Consider the following 18,842-nt stretch of genomic DNA (forward strand, 5'->3'; position numbering starts at 1 on the left):
CCAGACCAAAGAAGATCCTTTCATCTGAGATTTATATGGAAAAAAGGTCAAGGATTATATTTAAAAGGATCTCCAGCAACCTAAAGTTGAAGAACATTTTCAAAAGGATTCAAAATAAGCTGAGAACCCACAGTCAGTCAAATCAAATGATAATATTAATGGAGACTTTTTGAAAATTACACTAATTCAGTCAGATACAAGTAAGAAGATTAACCAGGCCTAGTTTAAGTAGTTGTACAGTTAATATTGTAATATGGAAAAAGATCTACAGTGGAGCAGAAACAAAGGAAATACCTGAAACTCTTAACCTTCACTGTGGAAAAGAAGGCAGTCTTTCCCTCTGAAGCCTTTTGCCTTGAACACTTGTGCACCCACCTATTCAATGTGAGGCTCTGAAGAGTGTGAATAATAAAACCATTTCTCCCCTCGTGAGAATTGGCAGGGGGAAAAGTCGAGTAAGATGAATAGGTTCGTGGCTAATCCCTTTTTTAGTGTCCCCTTAATTGGCTCGCTGATTTACTGCCACGGGACCCTGCAGGGGGGTGAGCCGACCGTGTCAGGGGAGAGAGCAGTAAGAGAGAGAGAGAGGGAGATTTGTGGACTTTTTGGATTTCATGCACTCGGACCTGTTGCAGACTTTTACTCTTAAGTTTATTTTATATGAAACGATATGTATATATATATATATACACATTTCTTTCTCCTTCTACTTTCCTTTCTCCTATTGTTCCTCTTTCCTCGGAGGTTAGCCCATCAGGGGAGCATCCTAATGATTTTATATCCCAGCGTGGCAGACTGACTCATGCAACGCAATGCTGAGGTGTTTAATTTTTCTATCTGGTTAGTATAGCCTTTGTAATGATGGTATATATTTCCAGTCCTACATGCTGCCGGCGCTTTTATTAATGAGTGCATTCAACCATTAAGAAATAATCTTTTAAAAAAAGCAAGAATCCTGCAGGTACAAAGCTATCAATAGGCCAACTATATCCAATTTGCTACTACCGCTTTAAATAATACAAAGTGCTATCTACAGAAGAGTGATTTTTGTGTTTGTTGCCAAGTTGCGGTCAAGAGAGAAGGGTTTTCAGTCTGTAATGGAAAATGTGCGAGCAGATATCATAGTATTCTGTGGATGTCAGTGATCTGATATTAACTGGTGACCAGTTGTATAAACAGAGGACTAATATCAATCGAAGTAGTGCTTAGCATAGTTTCTGGGTTATGATTGTAACTGCTCTGAAACAGATTATTTATCTCATCTACTGGTATTCATTTATGAGAATTCACATTCATGTTTTCTTCTGCTATGTTTGGCTTCTAATTGGATGTGCTCTGATGTTTCACCCTGCAGGTCGGCTTCATCAAACCTCACCCCATCCTGTCTCAGATACAGCTGGAAGCCATGGAGACCAAGTTAACCTTTGACTCCTATGTGATGCCAATGCTGTGCCCTCCTGTGCCCTGGACTTCAGTCAAGTCCGGAGCCTACCTGCTGACACCTAGCCAGCTGATGCGCTCAGCGGAAGGAGCCACGCAGCACGAGGTGTTGCTGGAGCAATGCCAGAACCTCCATGCAGTCCTGGACGCTCTCAACCAGCTGGGCAACTGTGCATGGAGGATCAATAAGCCTTTGTTGGATATTATTATCTCCATCTTTAATGATCGTGGTAATGATAAGCTAAAGATCCCTCCTCCTTTGTCAGAAGCCCCCAAAATACCCCATTTCAACCCCCAAGATCCCAGTTATACGTCTTCTGAGAAGGCCCACATGAGGAGGGAAGTGATTAATGCCAGGAGGAAGTGCAATGAGATGCACAGCCTGCGAATGAGCGCTCTTTATAAACTCTCCATCGCCAACTGCATGCGGGATGAGATCTTCTGGTTCCCTCACAACATGGACTTCCGTGGACGAACCTACCCCTGTGCCCCGCACTTTAATCACCTAGGAAGTGATGTCACACGGGCTGTCCTCATTTTTGCAGATGGGAAGCCCCTGGGTCCAAAGGGTCTTGACTGGATAAAGATCCACTTAGTCAATCTGACAGGACTGAAGAAGAACAGCTCACTGGAGGGACGGCTGGAGTACGCTAACACCATCATGGAGGACATCCTGGACTCTGCCGACAACCCTCTCACTGTCAGTTTCTCTTTATTTCTCTGTCCTGTTTATCCATATATTCAGACAGACATTAATAGTTCTACATAGGTTATAGTTAAAACTTCTTATTCTATTCAAATAAGCCAAATTAACTAAAGGCTGCCTTTTTTTTTTTATATATGCAGCCAGAATTGGAATTAGAATACTTTATATATCCTGGGGGCGAATCTGGTTTACTGCCATTTGCTCCGTTTTAGAACAAAACATGTGTATATTTCAATATACAGTATACAGTGGCATATTATTATTGTTAAAGAAATGAATGCTGAAGACCAGATAATTGTTTGAAACGTACCTTTTTAATACAGCAATAGTCATAAAGAATGAGTATTGCACTGATCAGTATTCAAAATGCAGATTATAGCATATCCCTTTCTCTTACTGGGGTCAGCTGTAGAGGTGACACATTCTAAAGGGGATATGAATATCTGTCAAAACAAAAAGTAAAATGCTTTTCCCGGTGGTGTTTATGTATGCAGGATAATGTGCTTGTGTTTGTCTTTGTCAGGGTAAGAAGTGGTGGATGAATACAGATGAGCCCTTGCAGGCTCTGGGCTGCTGCATGGAGATAGCCAACGCTGTGAGATCTCCCGACCCAACGCGGTTCATCTCTCATTTTCCTGTTCACCAGGTACCATAAAACACCTGAACTAATTATTTATCTGTTTACAGAGTCGTGTAGCGGTTTGAATCTCATGTCCCATCTCCTACTGATGTGTTATTTAATAAGTCATTCAACTGCTTAATAGAAATTAAATTCATCTCTTGGGTGAAACAAAGATTTCAAAATAAAATAAGATGATTAGAAGCGATTATCCTCGATATCATTCAGTCATGCTTTATAGTGCTGTTTTAGAGGGCACATCAAAGTTAACAAGGCAAAACATCGCCTGCCATCTGGGGCCATTTATAGTATCTGTTGTAAACCTGTAGCCCTAATCTCACCGCACAGACCACAGCCTCAGATATCCTGTACTCAGATACAAACAAAAGCAACAGACAACTGCTCACAAAGTGCCAGTGTTGTGTTTATGTTTACTATTATTTTAAGCCCACTTACTGGGGAAACTTATGTCAGGTGTCCAGTGATATACAGGTTTAAGCATTATCTCAAGCTTTTATTTTTTAGAGCAAAGCAACACTGTCTGCCCCTAAGACCTTAGTCAACATCGTGTTATAATGTTCCTTTTATTTGGCACTTAAAAACAAACCTCTTTATGTTTATTTTAGGAATGTACACATTGTATATAATTCCTTTGAATGACATACCTAACATTGGCATGTCAAACTCAATGAAAGGGTCCCAACTATGCTAGGTTCATATATTTATTGAATCGTTTATTTGGCAGGGACAATGCACAGTAATGAACACTTAAAACATTAAAATGTATCAAGCGTAACAGTGCCAGATTTAGCTTTAAGCTCATTTCCGTCCGCAGTCCCTCATATATGTATTTAGTGTCTCTACTGTGACATGTTTACACGCATTAATGTTCGAAAAAGTCCTCTTTTCACCCTCTGTCTGAAACCAGAACCCAGTCCTTTTAAAGCAAACCAATACAAATGCAAGTAAAGAAAGTGTCAATATTCTTTCTGATTCCAGACTTTAAACTTCTACAAAGTGAAAAGCGTAATATAAACTATATTAACATGAAATGCAGTGTAATCAATATGGCCAGACTTATTTAGCACCTCCTCCTTGTATCTGTATCTAATGGTTTCCACTCAGCTTTGATCATCAATCTGCTCTTGGTCTGTAGAAAAGATGAGCCTTTTAGCTGAGTCTGTCCCATTGATGTTAACTAATGTGAACTGAGATAATGAGTTAATAAATAAAGGAAAGGATCTAAGAAGCCAAAGGAGACTTGTGTGAGAGACTTTTAATGGAAGTTACAGAACTTTAGGCAAAGTAGAGAGACATTCAGGTTAATGTCACATTAGGACAGACATAAAATAAGTAAGATAACTTCTGCAGCTGCCAGGATTGTGGCTAACTTTTTTTTGCAATATTCATGTTGTGTCTTTTTAATTTTGTAACGTTGACCACCAGTGACTTTTAATTTAGTGTAAATGATAAACAAATATATCATCAGTTAATTGTTAACCGCAAGTCTGATGCCAAATCCAGTTCAGATGTTTCTTTGAATGGTGCAGATCATTTAAAATGCTCATTGACGGTTTGATGGTCTGGCGTAAGTGCAAAATTCACTTTGTGGCTTTGACAGAGTGAATATGGTATGAACTAAAAGCCTTAACAAAATATTTGTTCTCATCCATTTAGCTGATGCTCATGTATTTCATATTGCCCTTCCTCCCCTTTCTGTCCCCATTTCTGTTTCCTCTTTTTAGTATGTTTGCTGTTCTTTAACATCCATATTCCTTTGTGTACCCGTTATCTTTTTCTCCCTGTGCTGCCCGCTCTGATTGTGTGCTGATTATTCCTTTTCTGTCTGTGTTCTCTCCTCCTCCACATCCTCGCTTTAATCCCTCTCCTTTTCTCCTGCAGGACGGTTCCTGTAATGGTCTCCAGCACTACGCTGCTCTGGGCAGAGATGTTATGGGTGCAATATCAGTCAACCTCACGCCCTGTGAGCTGCCTCAGGATGTGTACAGTGGAGTCGCACAGCAGGTCAGCTTGGTTTGGTTTTTGTTACCTTTTTGAACTGGTTGGCTTTGGTGTTGCACAGTGTAACCAAATTGTGGTCCAGTTGCACCGCTAAACTGTTAATCTCTTACTGTTTCCCATGAGTTAGTGACAGTTTAAACATTGAGAATATATTTCAAGTTTCTCACTTCAGTTCTAGCATCTAAAAAAAGGTGCTTCATTTGTTCAGGCCATGCATCAAAGTGCAGTGAGAGTAGACGCTCATATCCAAAAGCTCAAAGGGGGCAAGTGCACAGACAATGCTATCAAAGAACCCAGCCTGCTGTGAACCTGCATACTTTTCAGGCTGGAATAATTGAAGCTAATTGTTATGTGACATTTCAGTACTGGGAAAATCAGAGTGTGCTGGGGAAAAAGGTCTGTCTGCGGCTGTATCAAAGAGCAGTGACTGTAATTGCAAAGTACATTGTTGGGTTGTCAGTGAGCTGGACGACTGAATGTAAAAGAGAGCAGGACAATGCAGGCAGACATTATCAAACTGTTTTATTTGTACCTAAGATACTGTAGATCATATCATGCTTGTGAACTAACCAACCACCTTTTCAATACCTAGTCAATGCAATCAACAAAATATGCTATACAGAAATATATTTCTCGCTCCAAATCAACTTGAAACGGTTAAATTATCACTAAAGTTCCTTTTATTAAATAAAAAAATACTCAGTATGACAAATATATATTTACATTTTGTGCCTCTATTGTGACGTTGTTACATGCTTTAATGTTCAAATTCTCTTTATTTTTCTCACACTGCCTGTGTTGCAGCACCTCTTTTCACCCTCTGTCTGAAACCAGAGCCCAGTCTGCTCTGATTGGTTAGCTGGCCGGCTCTGTTGTGATCTGGTTGTTAGATAAATACTACTTAATAATTGACTTACCAAACAAATCATGATATAAATCAATATCAAGCTATTCTGAAATATCTGGATAGAAGAGTTTGGCTGTATTGCACATCACTACTTCTACCCTGATCTATATGTATTTGGAGTTGTGCATTTAAATATTCTCCAATAACACATCTGTTACTATCTCCAACATGTCCATGTGTTTCAGGTGGAGGAGTTTAGAGTGCGGGATGCAAAGAGCGGGGTGAAAATCGCCATCCTCCTGGAGGGCATCATCAGCAGGAAGGTGGTGAAGCAGACCGTGATGACTGTGGTGTACGGGGTCACACAATACGGGGGCCGCTTACAGATAGAGAAAAGACTGAATGACATTGAGTTCCCCAAGGTACGGTTATGTGGTAGATGTGGGCTTCCCTCGCACTGCATACTGTTTTATTTGTAGTGTTGTATCAGCGCGGGATGACAGAGTGGCCTTTTAGTGAAAGATTTACTCTATATCCTTCTACGTCTCCTCTCCGGTTACACATTCAGAGATGCATACACTCAGCCCATACTGAATCACAAGGAAATACAACTGATCTAACCTCCTTGAATGTAATTACTCCATTGTCTCCTGTATGTCCAAGAAGGCATTTATCACACAGCTGACAGTGACTGCAAATGATTTCAGTAGCTTTGACCTTGACATTTACGGCTCCTACACACGCTTCTGCCCATTCACTTTGAATGGGGTGACGTCACGCTTCGCCGAACTGCATTGTGGGAGCAAAGCGTTGCTCGCTTCAAAAGTAGAGCAATGTTCTACCTTTGAAGCTTCGACCGAATCGTCAGCCAATCGAATCATATGCCAGTACAAGCTCTAGCCAATCAAACCGCGTGCTTGTGTGTCCGGGGCGGGAGATTCATGTGATTGGTTGTTGGTCGAGCTTCAGACAAGCCCGCCGGCATGCTTCAACGCACACCGCCGTGTTTAGGGGCCGTAAGACTCCTAGCACCCTGTCTCCAAGTGTGCTGTTGGTGGAGCAAGAACATTAGCTTTTATTATTCCTATTAGGCAAGTTTATTTATGGGTTATTGCAGTGGAATGAGATATTGCATGGTTGTATCAGGGAGGCCCGCAGTGTAATACAACAACAGCTATATTCGATATCCTGTGCACAGTCATTATAAATCTATTTTTAGTTCAGAACCACTGTACTTTGATTTCATTGGACATAACCGGTTCTTTGACTGGAACAAATGATTATATGGCAGGGAAAGAGGGAGGCATGTAATCTTCCTAGGGCTCTGTAATGCTTATTATTTGTCAAATAGCTACATATATTGCCTTACAATAGTTGGAGTTATTCTGGTTGTCTGTATAGATAAAACCAGCATGATCCTGCTGTCAGTGTATCTGCCATCTCACAGCCAGAGGATTGTGCTAAATGACTCCTGCATAATGTTCCTAATTGTTTAAACACAGAATTGGAGGGAAGTGTAATTGTGAGTGATTACAGGGGGATGGATGGGGGGGGGGGGAGGAAGCTGTAAGCCAGGAAGAGATCGTATCGCTGTAATGATATCTGAAATGTCCCAGGCTCATTCAGTGCTGCAACTTTTACCACATATTTGCATTATACATTTTATACCTAATAATAACTAAATGGGGAAAACAATCATTTGTATTGATGAGGAATGGAGTGGAGCGAGAAGGTGATATACAAAAATACAAAAGCATAATCATGTATTGTTTTCCAGGAGCATTTATGGTATGCATCTCGTTACCTGGTGCGATTGGTGTTCGACAGCTTGAAGGAGATGTTCACAGGGACCAGAAAGATCCAGGTGAGTTTATCGTACCTATTTAAAAAAACACATTTGTTTCTTACTAGTTGCAAAACAGGGCTGACATTCAGTAGAAATATTGTCTCAAAGTACAGTTGTTCTTATTTTTACTAGAATCTATATCCCTCATGCAATAAGTCCCAACACCTTAAAGGGGACCTTTCATGCAAAATGCACTTTTTCATGTCTTTTCTACATCAACATGTGTCCCTTCTGTGTAAAGAGATTCTGAAAGTTTCAGGAAAAAAGATTTGCTCTCTTTTTGTCCTGATCCATTTATATAAAAACCTGTCTGAAAATGAGCTGATCAGATTTTGGCCACTTTATGATGTCATAACGATTTGTTGGCTTGTGTAACCATTAGCCAATAACCAACCAAGGTAACCCCCCCCCCCCCACCTTATCACCTGAATCCCCTCCTAGAGCGCCATTGTGTTCTTTTTAACCAAATATCTCTCAGAGGGGCGTGGGGAGTGGCTCCTTAGGTGCTTGCCCCACGGGAACGCATACGGCAAAACGCATAGGATTAACGCAATCGCAAAAAAGCTTCCGTCCACACGCAATATACACCGGATAGTGTCTGTTCACACGAGACAGCTCCGTTTAGCTCCAACCGCTGGAAAAAGCTGCAGTACATATGCCGAGCCTGTACGTGGCGCTGTAACTTCCTCCACAAAAGCAGCGAAGAAGCATGGTTGTCATGGTTGCCCTTCTGTCTATTCACCGTGGTGGGGGCCGAGGGAACCGGGCAGAGTTTTTCGCCGGTCAACGTGTGTAAAAGTTTAAATCTTCCGGCCACATTATAAAAGTGCCGGTCAAAGGTCTTCTTTGTTATTTATTAAGCTTTAAAACAAATGAATAACGACTATATAATAATAAAAAACACGGAGCCTGGCCTCTCTTTTTCCTCTCTTCTGACAGCGTCAGTGTCTGTCTCATGCAGCAGCTGATCCAGTAATGAGTGACCCGGCCGACAGTAGTAGTTTGAGAGGTAATTAAAATAGCTAAGGGTGATGATCTGACTTGAAGTGTGTGTTTTTGCTCCTCCCGCTGCATCACAGCTGCGTGTCTCCGTCCTGTCAGATTAGACTTCACTCGCGTTTATGTCCATATCGAGAGAAAGATAAATAATCTGAATTCAGTGTGCAGTTTACTTTTGCGGGGGTGAGCAGCAGAGGTGGGGGGAGGCAGGGCTATTGCGTCATCATTATCACAAAATGATCGTATAGGTCAGGGGTACTCAAATACAAATCTTAAAGGTCCAAAAATGTTTCAATAAGACAAAGGTCCGTTTATTACGGTCATTCAAACTTTTAAACAATTGCAACAAGATTCTTAACACGAGGTTGCAAAAACAAAAATAATCTGTATGCAGCCGCTTTCATTGTTATTGTGTCTGTGCTTGATCCCTCAGAGTCGCAGTGTGAGAGCTGCACAGTTATGAATAAAGGCAGCTGCACCCTCTTTCATTTAGCATTCCCATTTCAACAAACTCCCCCTTTGGCTCATCATAAAAACTCACAAACACCAGCAACTGAGCATTGTCAGTGGTGTCAGTGGACTCATCCACAGCTAAGGAAATGCACTGTGCATTTTTTATTCCATCACAAAGCTGATTAATCAAATCACCAGCCAGTATTTATGTTCTTCTGGTTGCTGTGGAATCTGAGAGGGGGATTTGCTTGATTTGACCTGTTATTTCCTCTTTTTGTTTGCCTTCAAACAAGGTCTCCATCACTTCAGTCCTGCATTATTTTATACTTCAGTTATTATCCAGTGGAATGTCCTTACCTACTGGCCTAGTTAAATCAAAGTGGTTACTTTTTTTTGGCTGGGCAGTGTAGTTTTACACACCGTCTTATTTGACTTTCTCAGGACTTAAAACTGTTTTTTGGGGGCCGACCCCCACAAAGAAAAATATATATTTACACACGTAAGGTCATCATCTTAACAGTGTTGTATGCTCATCCGTGAGCAGAGCATCAAGTTGACATGCCTATTACAGCTGAATGCGGCGATTACCATTTTGTTCAGCAAAACGCCTCACAAAATTAGTAAGATCCAAAGCTTTAGTGCGTTTTGATTCAATGCTGAGTACAGCCAAACTTGACAGTCTCTTCTCTGTCATTGTAGACCGCAGATACCTCATTCCTTCAGTACTTGGGTCAATCATATTTCCACGCTCGCGCCAGGGCCGGGGGAGGGGTTACAAGACGTGCATCTTGTGCTGCATTCACTTGCACTCGGACATTAGAGACTTTCTCTCATAAATGTCAGATGAGCCACAACTTTTCTTACAAAACAAAGCTGCCAACTGGGGTGGCAGCTGGGGTGGCAAGGCCTATTTTTAGGGTGGCAGTTGCCACACCATGCCACCCCGGTAGGTGAAACTAGGCTACTAGCTACAGTACAGATGCAACTAGATGAGCTGTTAACTCTTGCTCTGACTTTTTTCTTTTTTTAAACTCTCGCTCTGACTCAGACAGGTTGAAAGAGACGACACACGCATTTTTCCCACCCGCATTCCGCGAAGACCCGCCCTACTGTGCCTCTGATTCGCAGACTGTTGGTGGGGGGAAAAAACGCTAATGGGATGCTGAATGTGATTGGACCAATGCGTTGACAGACACACACAGACAGTGGAACAGTCGGAGATGCAGAGCACTGTTTGCAGTGGACATAGCGGAGAATTTTGACTCGTTGCGTTGTGGCGATGTCTCGCAGATAACACAGATAATACAGATAATACATATGAAAAGTATAATTTGCTCAGAGTCCAGAGACAGTTGTGGTTCTGTGGAGTCCGGACTTTGAGGATGCCTGGTATAGGTCCTACACACGGAGCCGTTGGACCCCCCCAGAGCGTTGCGTATGCCGTTCTATCCACCTTGGGACCCGTTATCGTTGTTTACTGCCATTTTCGGTCGTCCTAGTGTGGCAGAACGGTCTATATGACACTAAACAGTTAGGCAAACGGCTGTATGCGTTCCCGTGGGGCAAGCACCTTATTTTCATCTAAAGTAACAGACAGAGAATCAGCACTTTTGAAACAGGGCTGAAACAGAGGGGATTATGGGATGCTGCAATGATCTGTTTGGTATTTTGTGGCAAACACTTCAGAGTAGGGATGTAACGATATATCGAATATCGCGATATCGCGGTAAATAAATGTCTCAATACCGTCGTGAGACTGACAAAATCGACCGCAATTAAAAAAATTTTTTTTAAAATGATAAAGAACATTTTTAAACACATTTTTTTTTTTAAACCTTTATTTAACCAGGTGGTCCCATTGTAGTGTTGCACGGTGTACAGATACTTGAAAGGTACCGCGATACCCTGCCGTTAAAAACGTTACGATTCCTCCGTTTCATTAGTATCGGTACTTTAAGAATGACGGGGAAAAGTACTCCGGTGAGAAAGCGCTGTTTTAAGAGCCGTGTGTGTTCAGCGCTCTGCTTCCACTCCCTGCACTGCAGCCGTGCCTGCAGTCCCTCCCCTCTCAAGCACACTCTAAGACCCCCTTTACACAAGAACGAAACGGGTTGTATCCGCATAGTTTCTCTTGCGTATAGCCCTTTCATTTACACGAGGCCGTAACAAAACGATAGAAACGGACCCCACAAACGATAACGGGTCCCAAAGTGGATAGATCTGCAAACGAAACGCTCTGGGGGGTCAAACGGCTCCGTGTAATCGCCTCTATACGATCATTTCTCGATAGATGAAGCCATAGCCCCGCCTCTCCCCACCTCTGCTGCTCACTGCTGTAGCATGGTCAGTAGCTACTGCTAGTGCTACTGCTACTGACCATGCTACAGATGTTAGTACAACATCTACAGCTCGACCATGCTACAGATGTTAGTGCAAAATCTACAGCTCCTCTACCACAACCATCAGCAACAAGTGGACATGGAGAATTACATGAACTACTACATGTTGCTAAATCCACCGCGGGGCATAAACAGAAGGGCAACCATGGCAACCATGCTCCGGGGTCTTCTTCGCTGCTTTTGGTGTATTTTGTGGCGGAAGTTACAGCACCAGTTACAGGCCCGGCATATGTACTACAGCGTTTCCAGCGGTCTCGTGTGAACAGACACGTTAAATTAAACGAATGCGTGTGAACGGAAGACTTTTTAAAAAAACGCATACTGTGCATAAACGCAAACGTTCCCGTGTAAAGGAAGCCTAAGTGCCTCCCCTCTCTCATGCACGCGCTAGCTGCCAGAGCATGTGAGAAAACGAGAAGCATGGCTGCAAGTGGGAGTGCAACTGCCGCTGCGCCTCGGCTTGTTGACAAAAAAGACGCCAGAAGCGAAATTTGGAAGTATTTGAGCTATATCTCTGACAGTGAGGTCAAGCCTACGGACACCACGAGGCCTGTCTGTAAGAAATGTTTTAGATCCCTGCAAACCAAGGGAGCCAACACATCAAACTTGGCTAAGCACCTCGCCGACCGGCATCCAGAGCAATTAATGGCAATGATAACTGTCTAATATGGCTATCTTTTTAGCTAACTTACCAATGTGGCTAACATCTGCAATGTACATTTTGTCAATAATTATTTATATTACTGTACTATTACATGTTAATAAAATATAAAGTTAACTATCAAAGAAATCACATAAACTCAAGTATAAAGAAGAGACCATGTTGTAAGAAAACACTTAACAAATAAACTACAATTTTATTGATCATGAAAATAATAAAAGAAAGGTATAGAAAAATAATCGGAATCGCAATTCTTGACTTGGTATCGGTATCGAAACCAAAATGTTGGTATTTTGACAACACTATCCCATTGAGATCATCGATCTCTTTTTCAAGAGAGACCTGTCCAACATGGCAGCAAGTAGGTTACAACATAAACATAAAACAACAGATAACACAAAAGGACATCGTATTTACAGGGCTACGTTTACATACCTAGAGACATTGACAAGTACCAACAGTATATGTATATCTCGCCCTGTCAATAAGCCTCACCTTCTTGGCAAAAACTGTATTGTTTTTGAAGTGGTGGAGAGACAATGCACAGTTTTACCCACTGCTGTCACCCATGGACAAAGCATATCTCTCTGTCCCAGCAACATCAGTACCAAGCAAGATAGTCTTTTCCACAGCAGGGGGTATTGTAAACATCCCAGCTTCTACCTGGAAATGTGGGCATGCTCATATTCCTAAAAACCTGTCTGATGATGCTGAGTGAGTGAGTTAGTGAGTTTGAGTTGAGTTACTTGAAAAACTAAAGTGAAACTTGATTTATTTTATTGCAGGGTCTGATTATTATATTGTTGACACTTTAAAATACGACTAAAATGCTGTACAAATCAGATTTATTATTCAATAAAGAAAAAAAAATTCAAAGAAAAAAAGATTTCACAATTCTTTTTCTTCTTTATTTTTCAATATCACGATAAATATCGTACCGTGGACTTTTTATCGCGATATTATCGTACCGTGAGTTTTGGGTATCGATGTATTACATCCCTACTTCAGAGACATGTTTTTTTATATATCTGAGACCTATAATATATTGATGAAAAACAGTATAATAGGGGACCTTTAAAGTAATAACCATTAGGTAATATAATTAAAGTTTATGTCATGATGCCTGATCATTTGTAATGTATTATTATGGGTAAAATAAAGACAATGGTCGACTAAGACACTTCCAATCCAATAATGTTGTCTGTGGAACCTAGAGACTTTAATGTGCATCAGATCAGCTAAAAATGCGAAAATTGGTTGACTGATAAATAAAAGGTTCAAGATGAAGAATAAAGTTTCAACTAATACAATAAAAATGAAATGAGGTTAACAACAAATAAATGTGTCTGCAAACAATTGCCATGTACAGTATAAACCCAGATTATCTAACGAAATATTTTTGTAGGATCATAAAAATAACAAAAGATAATTCCTATGTTCCCTGTAATTAAAACAAAATTACGTTTTTCCCCTACGTATCTTCTTTGGAAAGACTTAAATATAAAAGCTTTTGTCTACTGACCTACTACTCTATATAAGATGATTTTTCATTCTCTAATAATGTCTAGTTTACTTTACCACTACCGTGACTACTGCAGCCATTCATCACAGAGACTCTTTTTATAGATTTAGGACGTGCACCTGGCGGGGGATACTATATTATGTCCAGAGGCAGAGAGGAGTCTGGCAAGCAAATAGAAACACCACCCACGACCATGTTTGTGTCCTCTGGGAAATGAGTGGGGATGGCCCAGTCTGAGATGAAAAATACCCTTCCCATCATGCCTTGGTGCCGACCTAATGCTGTTGTGTGTGTGTGAGTGTCTGAGTGAGTGTGTGCACCTGTTGCTTTCAAACAGGTCACATCCTCTGGGTTTTCAGCAATGAGTTGAGTATGAGTGAAAGAGAAGCAGCTCTGTCATCCCTGACCCCTCCTCCCCTGTTTGTTTTCCATTTATTCTCCTTCCAACTGTGTCTGTCCACTCCCTCCCTCCCTCCCTCCCTCTGCTGCTTATCAATCTATTACTGACTGATCAGTCAATCTCTCCGGCTTCCTCACCATCTAATCTCGCTCTCCCATCTCTTTGCTTCCACACTATCTTCTTTTCGATGTACCTGAGAATAAAAGGAGAGAGGTGATGATGAATGGTGCGGCTTTGGGCCAGACTGCTATCTCGAGTTGTTAGGACAAATATATCTTTCCTACAGCTCTCCATGTGCCTGCATGTGTGAGGAGGCACTTTTGGGGCATTAATAGGGCTTCTATTCCTGGAGATAAACTTTGCCAGACACTTGTGCAAAACGTACGGATATTTGTCAAGCTTAGCAACAACTTCTCACTTGTTCCTCTGCAAGTTTGCAACAATTGTTTGCTGTTTCAAGAAGTAGAACAGCAGACATTATGAATCTTTTATGCTGTGTTTTCTCAATGCTGTTCCAAATGCACCATGATGTTCTTTATTTTTAAAGCCCGATTAATTACATCCACCTACAAACGGTCCAGACTCACTGATTTGAACCCGATTGCTCTGTTGTCCACATGAACACACTTACACAGGAAATAGACAGGCTCACACTCTTGATTGCTGGCGGGCTTTGATTTTCTGAGTATGTTTCACAATCCAGTGTGTGCCCTCAATTTACCTCTGCTTGCATCTGTGTGTTGCAGGACTGGCTGGCCGAGAGCGCCAAGCTCATCTCCAAGGCTGGCCACTCTGTGCAGTGGGTGACTCCCCTGGGATTACCCGTCATTCAGCCCTACCACCTCATACGCCGCCAAGTGGTAGGTCTCTTACGAAGGATTATGAAGATGCTCTTTACTAGTTTTTCTCAGAGAAGTTGTCGTACTTTTTTTATTAATCACACACATCTCTGCTATATCTAGCTACGTTTGTACAATTGGAATTAGAACAGATGCCAAGTGTAGCAGGGCGTCAAGTCCAAACGTGCACATTACATCGAAAATAAATATAATATTGCACTAGGAAATATTAACAATGGTACGTCATGCAAGACTAATAATAATAATACAGAAAGTATATAAAAAAAAAAATGGAAACTAAATAAATATAGAATAAAGCAACTAGTGCAGCAGAGGTGTTACAGAGTCTCATGCCGGGACATGTCGGGTCATGTTTGATTGGGAGTCCAATCTAGAAACAAGTGGACTTTTCCTGATCAGTTCGACCACTTTAAACCCTCAGACGGCGCCGTTCACCATCGTTTCATACACCGTAAGTCAGACAGTTTTGCCAATTACAGGCCAGTCTTTATTTCTCTGCATTTTATACTTTATGTATTCTCTTTTATCGTTATCTTTTGACACCTTGTGTTTTGCTCTTCCTTACTTTTGCTCTCACCTTTCACACCACTCGCAAAACTGACCTTATATAGCACACGTTGTATCCATGTGTTTGACTCACCTTAGCATACAGTACTCATTTATCCCTCTGTTGGCTTACTGACCACCATCTTATTGCTGATATTGTAATGTGTGTCCAAATTGACCGCTCGTTCTCTTTTTGTTCTCATATTTCCATGAGGCAGTGAGATGCTATGGATCATCACTTTCGCTATTATCATGATTTCAGAGTTTAATTTCCACTTACTAGATTTCATTGGGCTTTGATGGAATTTCTGATGAAGCTGATAATAAATGGCCGGTTAGCTGTGATGCGGTTGGTTGACTTTAAATTCATGCTTACACACATATATGATTCAAATGAGTATTAGTGGTTATTTTTATAGCTGTCATCTTATAACAAGCTGTTATGAGAGCAATCTATCATGCTCACACAGCCTGCCCACAAAGGCTTCACTTATTATGGTCTGGCAAGGCCCAACATGCATTTGCTTAAATGAAGGGAACTGCAAGTGTGCATTTTGAAGTGCTCTTCACGGCACACACGTTAACAGTACTGGATCCACTGGACTCTGTACATTGTTTAGGATATCTAGAAAGAATTACTCATTTGGTTGTAGCTCTTTGACAGAATGGCAGCCTGCCAGGGCTCCGTGCATTTATTTTCCAGACTAATACCTCAAAGCAAAAAGTGAGCCTGCGAGACTCACTGCAGTTTGGCTTTTATTTTAGTGTGTCCTCTCCCTTTGTGTTGGACTCAAAACTATTTTTGGCTAAAACAAAAATTATTCACAAAGTGTTGTTGGTGTTTGCTCTTTTAGTTCAGAAGAATAGTCCACTCTCTTTATTGCCCTCCCTCAGTGTCTTTTCATTTTCTTTTTCCAAACTTCCTAAAATAATTTTTGTTTCACTCTTATTATACGCAAGACATGCACCTTATCATGAGTATTGTCCTGGATGCTGGGCTTTCACCACTGATGGTGTGATGTGATTGCTGTGAGTGGGCCAACTTTGAAGGAGCTCAAAAACATCACTAAAGTTCTCCGTCACTGTGGAAGTCCTGACAGCAGCATGTCTTAAAGATAGCACGTCTGAGTACAGATACAGATACGGAGAAATGTTCATGTCCCATAGAGAAGGGAGGAATTCCAGTCAAACATTATCTGTGTTTATTATGGAGCCTCAAAACAATTGATAGGAAGGCTATATAAAGAATTATATCATCAAAGGCATGTTGATTGTTGTTTGGTTGAAAAGTAGTCTATTTCAATCGGGAACAGTCCCGTCAATAGACTTGTGCATAAAACATCAAAAATACGTTTATATTATCAGAATCCTTCATTTGTCCTGCAGTGGGCAAAGGTACAGCTTCACTGCAGCAAAGAAACAGTGCAGACTACAGGCATAAAGAAAGTGACTAGACATATCAATTAAAGAAAAAGGCAAGCACACATTATTAAAGAAATATTTAAACAAATAAGAGAGAAACAAGAAATTACCCAAGCCTACGCCCTTAACATAAAGTATTTCTCCCATTTAAACACCGGTGCTTGTGTATGTGTAAAGAGAAATCCTACATAAGTCTGTCATTATATAAAATCCTATTTGACCTCCTTATCCTAAAGTCCATTAACTAAGGCCTAGGCTCCACGGGAACGAAAACGGGTTGAATCCACATATTTCTCTTGCGTATAGCCCTTTAAGCTCGACGACGCCGTAACGGAACCGTAGAAACGGACCCTGCAAACGACAACGGGTCCAAAGGTGGATAGATCTGGGAACGGAGCGCTCTGGGGGGTCCAACGGGGCCGTGTGGTCGCCTATACGGTCATCCGTTTCTGATAATGACGACGCAATAGCCCCGCCTCTCCCCGCCTCTGCTGCTCACCCCCGCAAAAGTACACTGCACACTGAATTCAGATTATTTATCTTTATCTCGATATGGACATAAACTCGAGTGAAGTCTAATCTGACAGGACGGAGACACGCAGCTCCTCCGGCTGTGATGCAGCGGGAGCAAAACACACACTTCAAGTCAGATCATCACCCTTAGCTATTTTAATTACCTCTCAAACTACCTAAACTAGTTATAAATATGTTTATTTTTACTGTCGGGTCACTCATTACAGGATCAGCTGCTGCATGAGACAGACACTGACGCTGTCAGAAGAGAGGAAAAAGAGACAGGCTCCGTGTATTTTATGATTATATATCATTATATCGTCGTTATTCATTTGTTTTAAAGCTCAATAAATAACAAAGAAGACCTTTGACCGGCACTTTTATAATTTTGTCCGGAAGATTTAAACTTTAACACACGTTGACCGGCGAAAAACTCTGCCCGGTTCCGTCGGCCCCCACCGCGGAGAATAAACAGAAGTGCAGCCATGACAACCATTCTTCTTCGCTGCTTTTGTGGAGGAAGTTGCTGCTTTTGTGGAGGAAGTTACAGCGCCACGTACAGGTTCGGCATATGTACTGCAGCTTTTCCAGCGGTTGGATCTAAACGGAGCCGTCTCGTGTAGCTTGACACAATCCGGTGTATATTGCGTGTGGGCGGAAGGTTTTTTGCGGTTGCGTTTGCGTTACTCCGATGCGTTTTGCCGTATGCGTTCCCGTGGAGCCGGGGCCTAAGTGAAAGGAGGAAACAGACACAGCGTAAACAAAGCTCATGCAGACAGCTAGCTCATAGGCTGGCTCCACATGCCACCTGCTCTTTTAGCATGACATGAAGCAGAAGGTGGCTTAGAGGGGGATTGACACCTCATCAGATAGTGCAAGAGAGCAAGGGTGACAGATGGTGGGTGCCCTGGGGCTGCATCTCTCTCTGTCCATGAAGTAGAACTTTGATTGGATCTGTTTCTTTTAATGTCCAGCAGGGAAAAGGAAGCTGATTAGCCTGTGAGTTTTTTCCAAGGCCTAAAGATGAATAAATGAATGAAGCGACGACTTCATGGACCAACAAGGTCTTATTTCAGAGATAACTTTTTTCATCCCCTGCATTCATTCTTTAATCCAGCTGCATCATTGAGCACCAGAAATGAAACTTGCAGAAAGGTCACCTTTCCAGTCATGGCTGGATTCAATTCAATCTCCTCTCTGCCTCTTAAATCCGAGGCTGCAGTGTTTTTTGGGGGTCGTTAATAATTAGACTCTAGATAGAACAGGAAGATGAAGTGTGATGCTGTGAAGAGAACGAGCTACAATAGCATCCATTCACAAAGGAGTGTGTGTGTGCAGTATGTTTGTTGAGTACAAATGCAGAGCAGTGTAATCGAGTAGTTTCCATGGCTGATGGGAGGTGAGGAAATTAGAGTCGATGGAGTAGCTGAATGGAGCACAAACACATGAACATACATCAGGGAGGCTGCTTAACGGGATTGAGAGACACTAATCGAATCAGAGGTCACTCTGGCTCAGATTCCTCCTTTAGTTTTCATTTTCCACTCATGCAAGGTTACAATGAAATCTCACTGTCAGGGGATGGAG

General features: G+C 41.7%; 1 protein-coding gene across 1 annotated transcript in view; it reads left to right on the forward strand.

Annotated features, from left to right (window-relative positions):
* polrmt (polymerase (RNA) mitochondrial (DNA directed)) overlaps window positions 1-18,842 on the forward strand; it is a 53,247-nt gene that overhangs the window by 18,765 nt on the left and 15,640 nt on the right. Inside the window, exons 10-15 of the mRNA XM_034147781.1 lie at window positions 1,355-2,140; window positions 2,670-2,792; window positions 4,668-4,790; window positions 5,880-6,056; window positions 7,412-7,498; window positions 14,661-14,774. Coding sequence (XP_034003672.1) covers window positions 1,355-2,140; window positions 2,670-2,792; window positions 4,668-4,790; window positions 5,880-6,056; window positions 7,412-7,498; window positions 14,661-14,774 — 1,410 coding nt within the window. The remainder of the gene's footprint in view (window positions 1-1,354; window positions 2,141-2,669; window positions 2,793-4,667; window positions 4,791-5,879; window positions 6,057-7,411; window positions 7,499-14,660; window positions 14,775-18,842) is intronic.

The sequence above is a fragment of the Trematomus bernacchii genome, unplaced genomic scaffold, assembly GCF_902827165.1.
Source record: "Trematomus bernacchii unplaced genomic scaffold, fTreBer1.1, whole genome shotgun sequence".
NCBI lineage: Eukaryota > Metazoa > Chordata > Actinopteri > Perciformes > Nototheniidae > Trematomus > Trematomus bernacchii.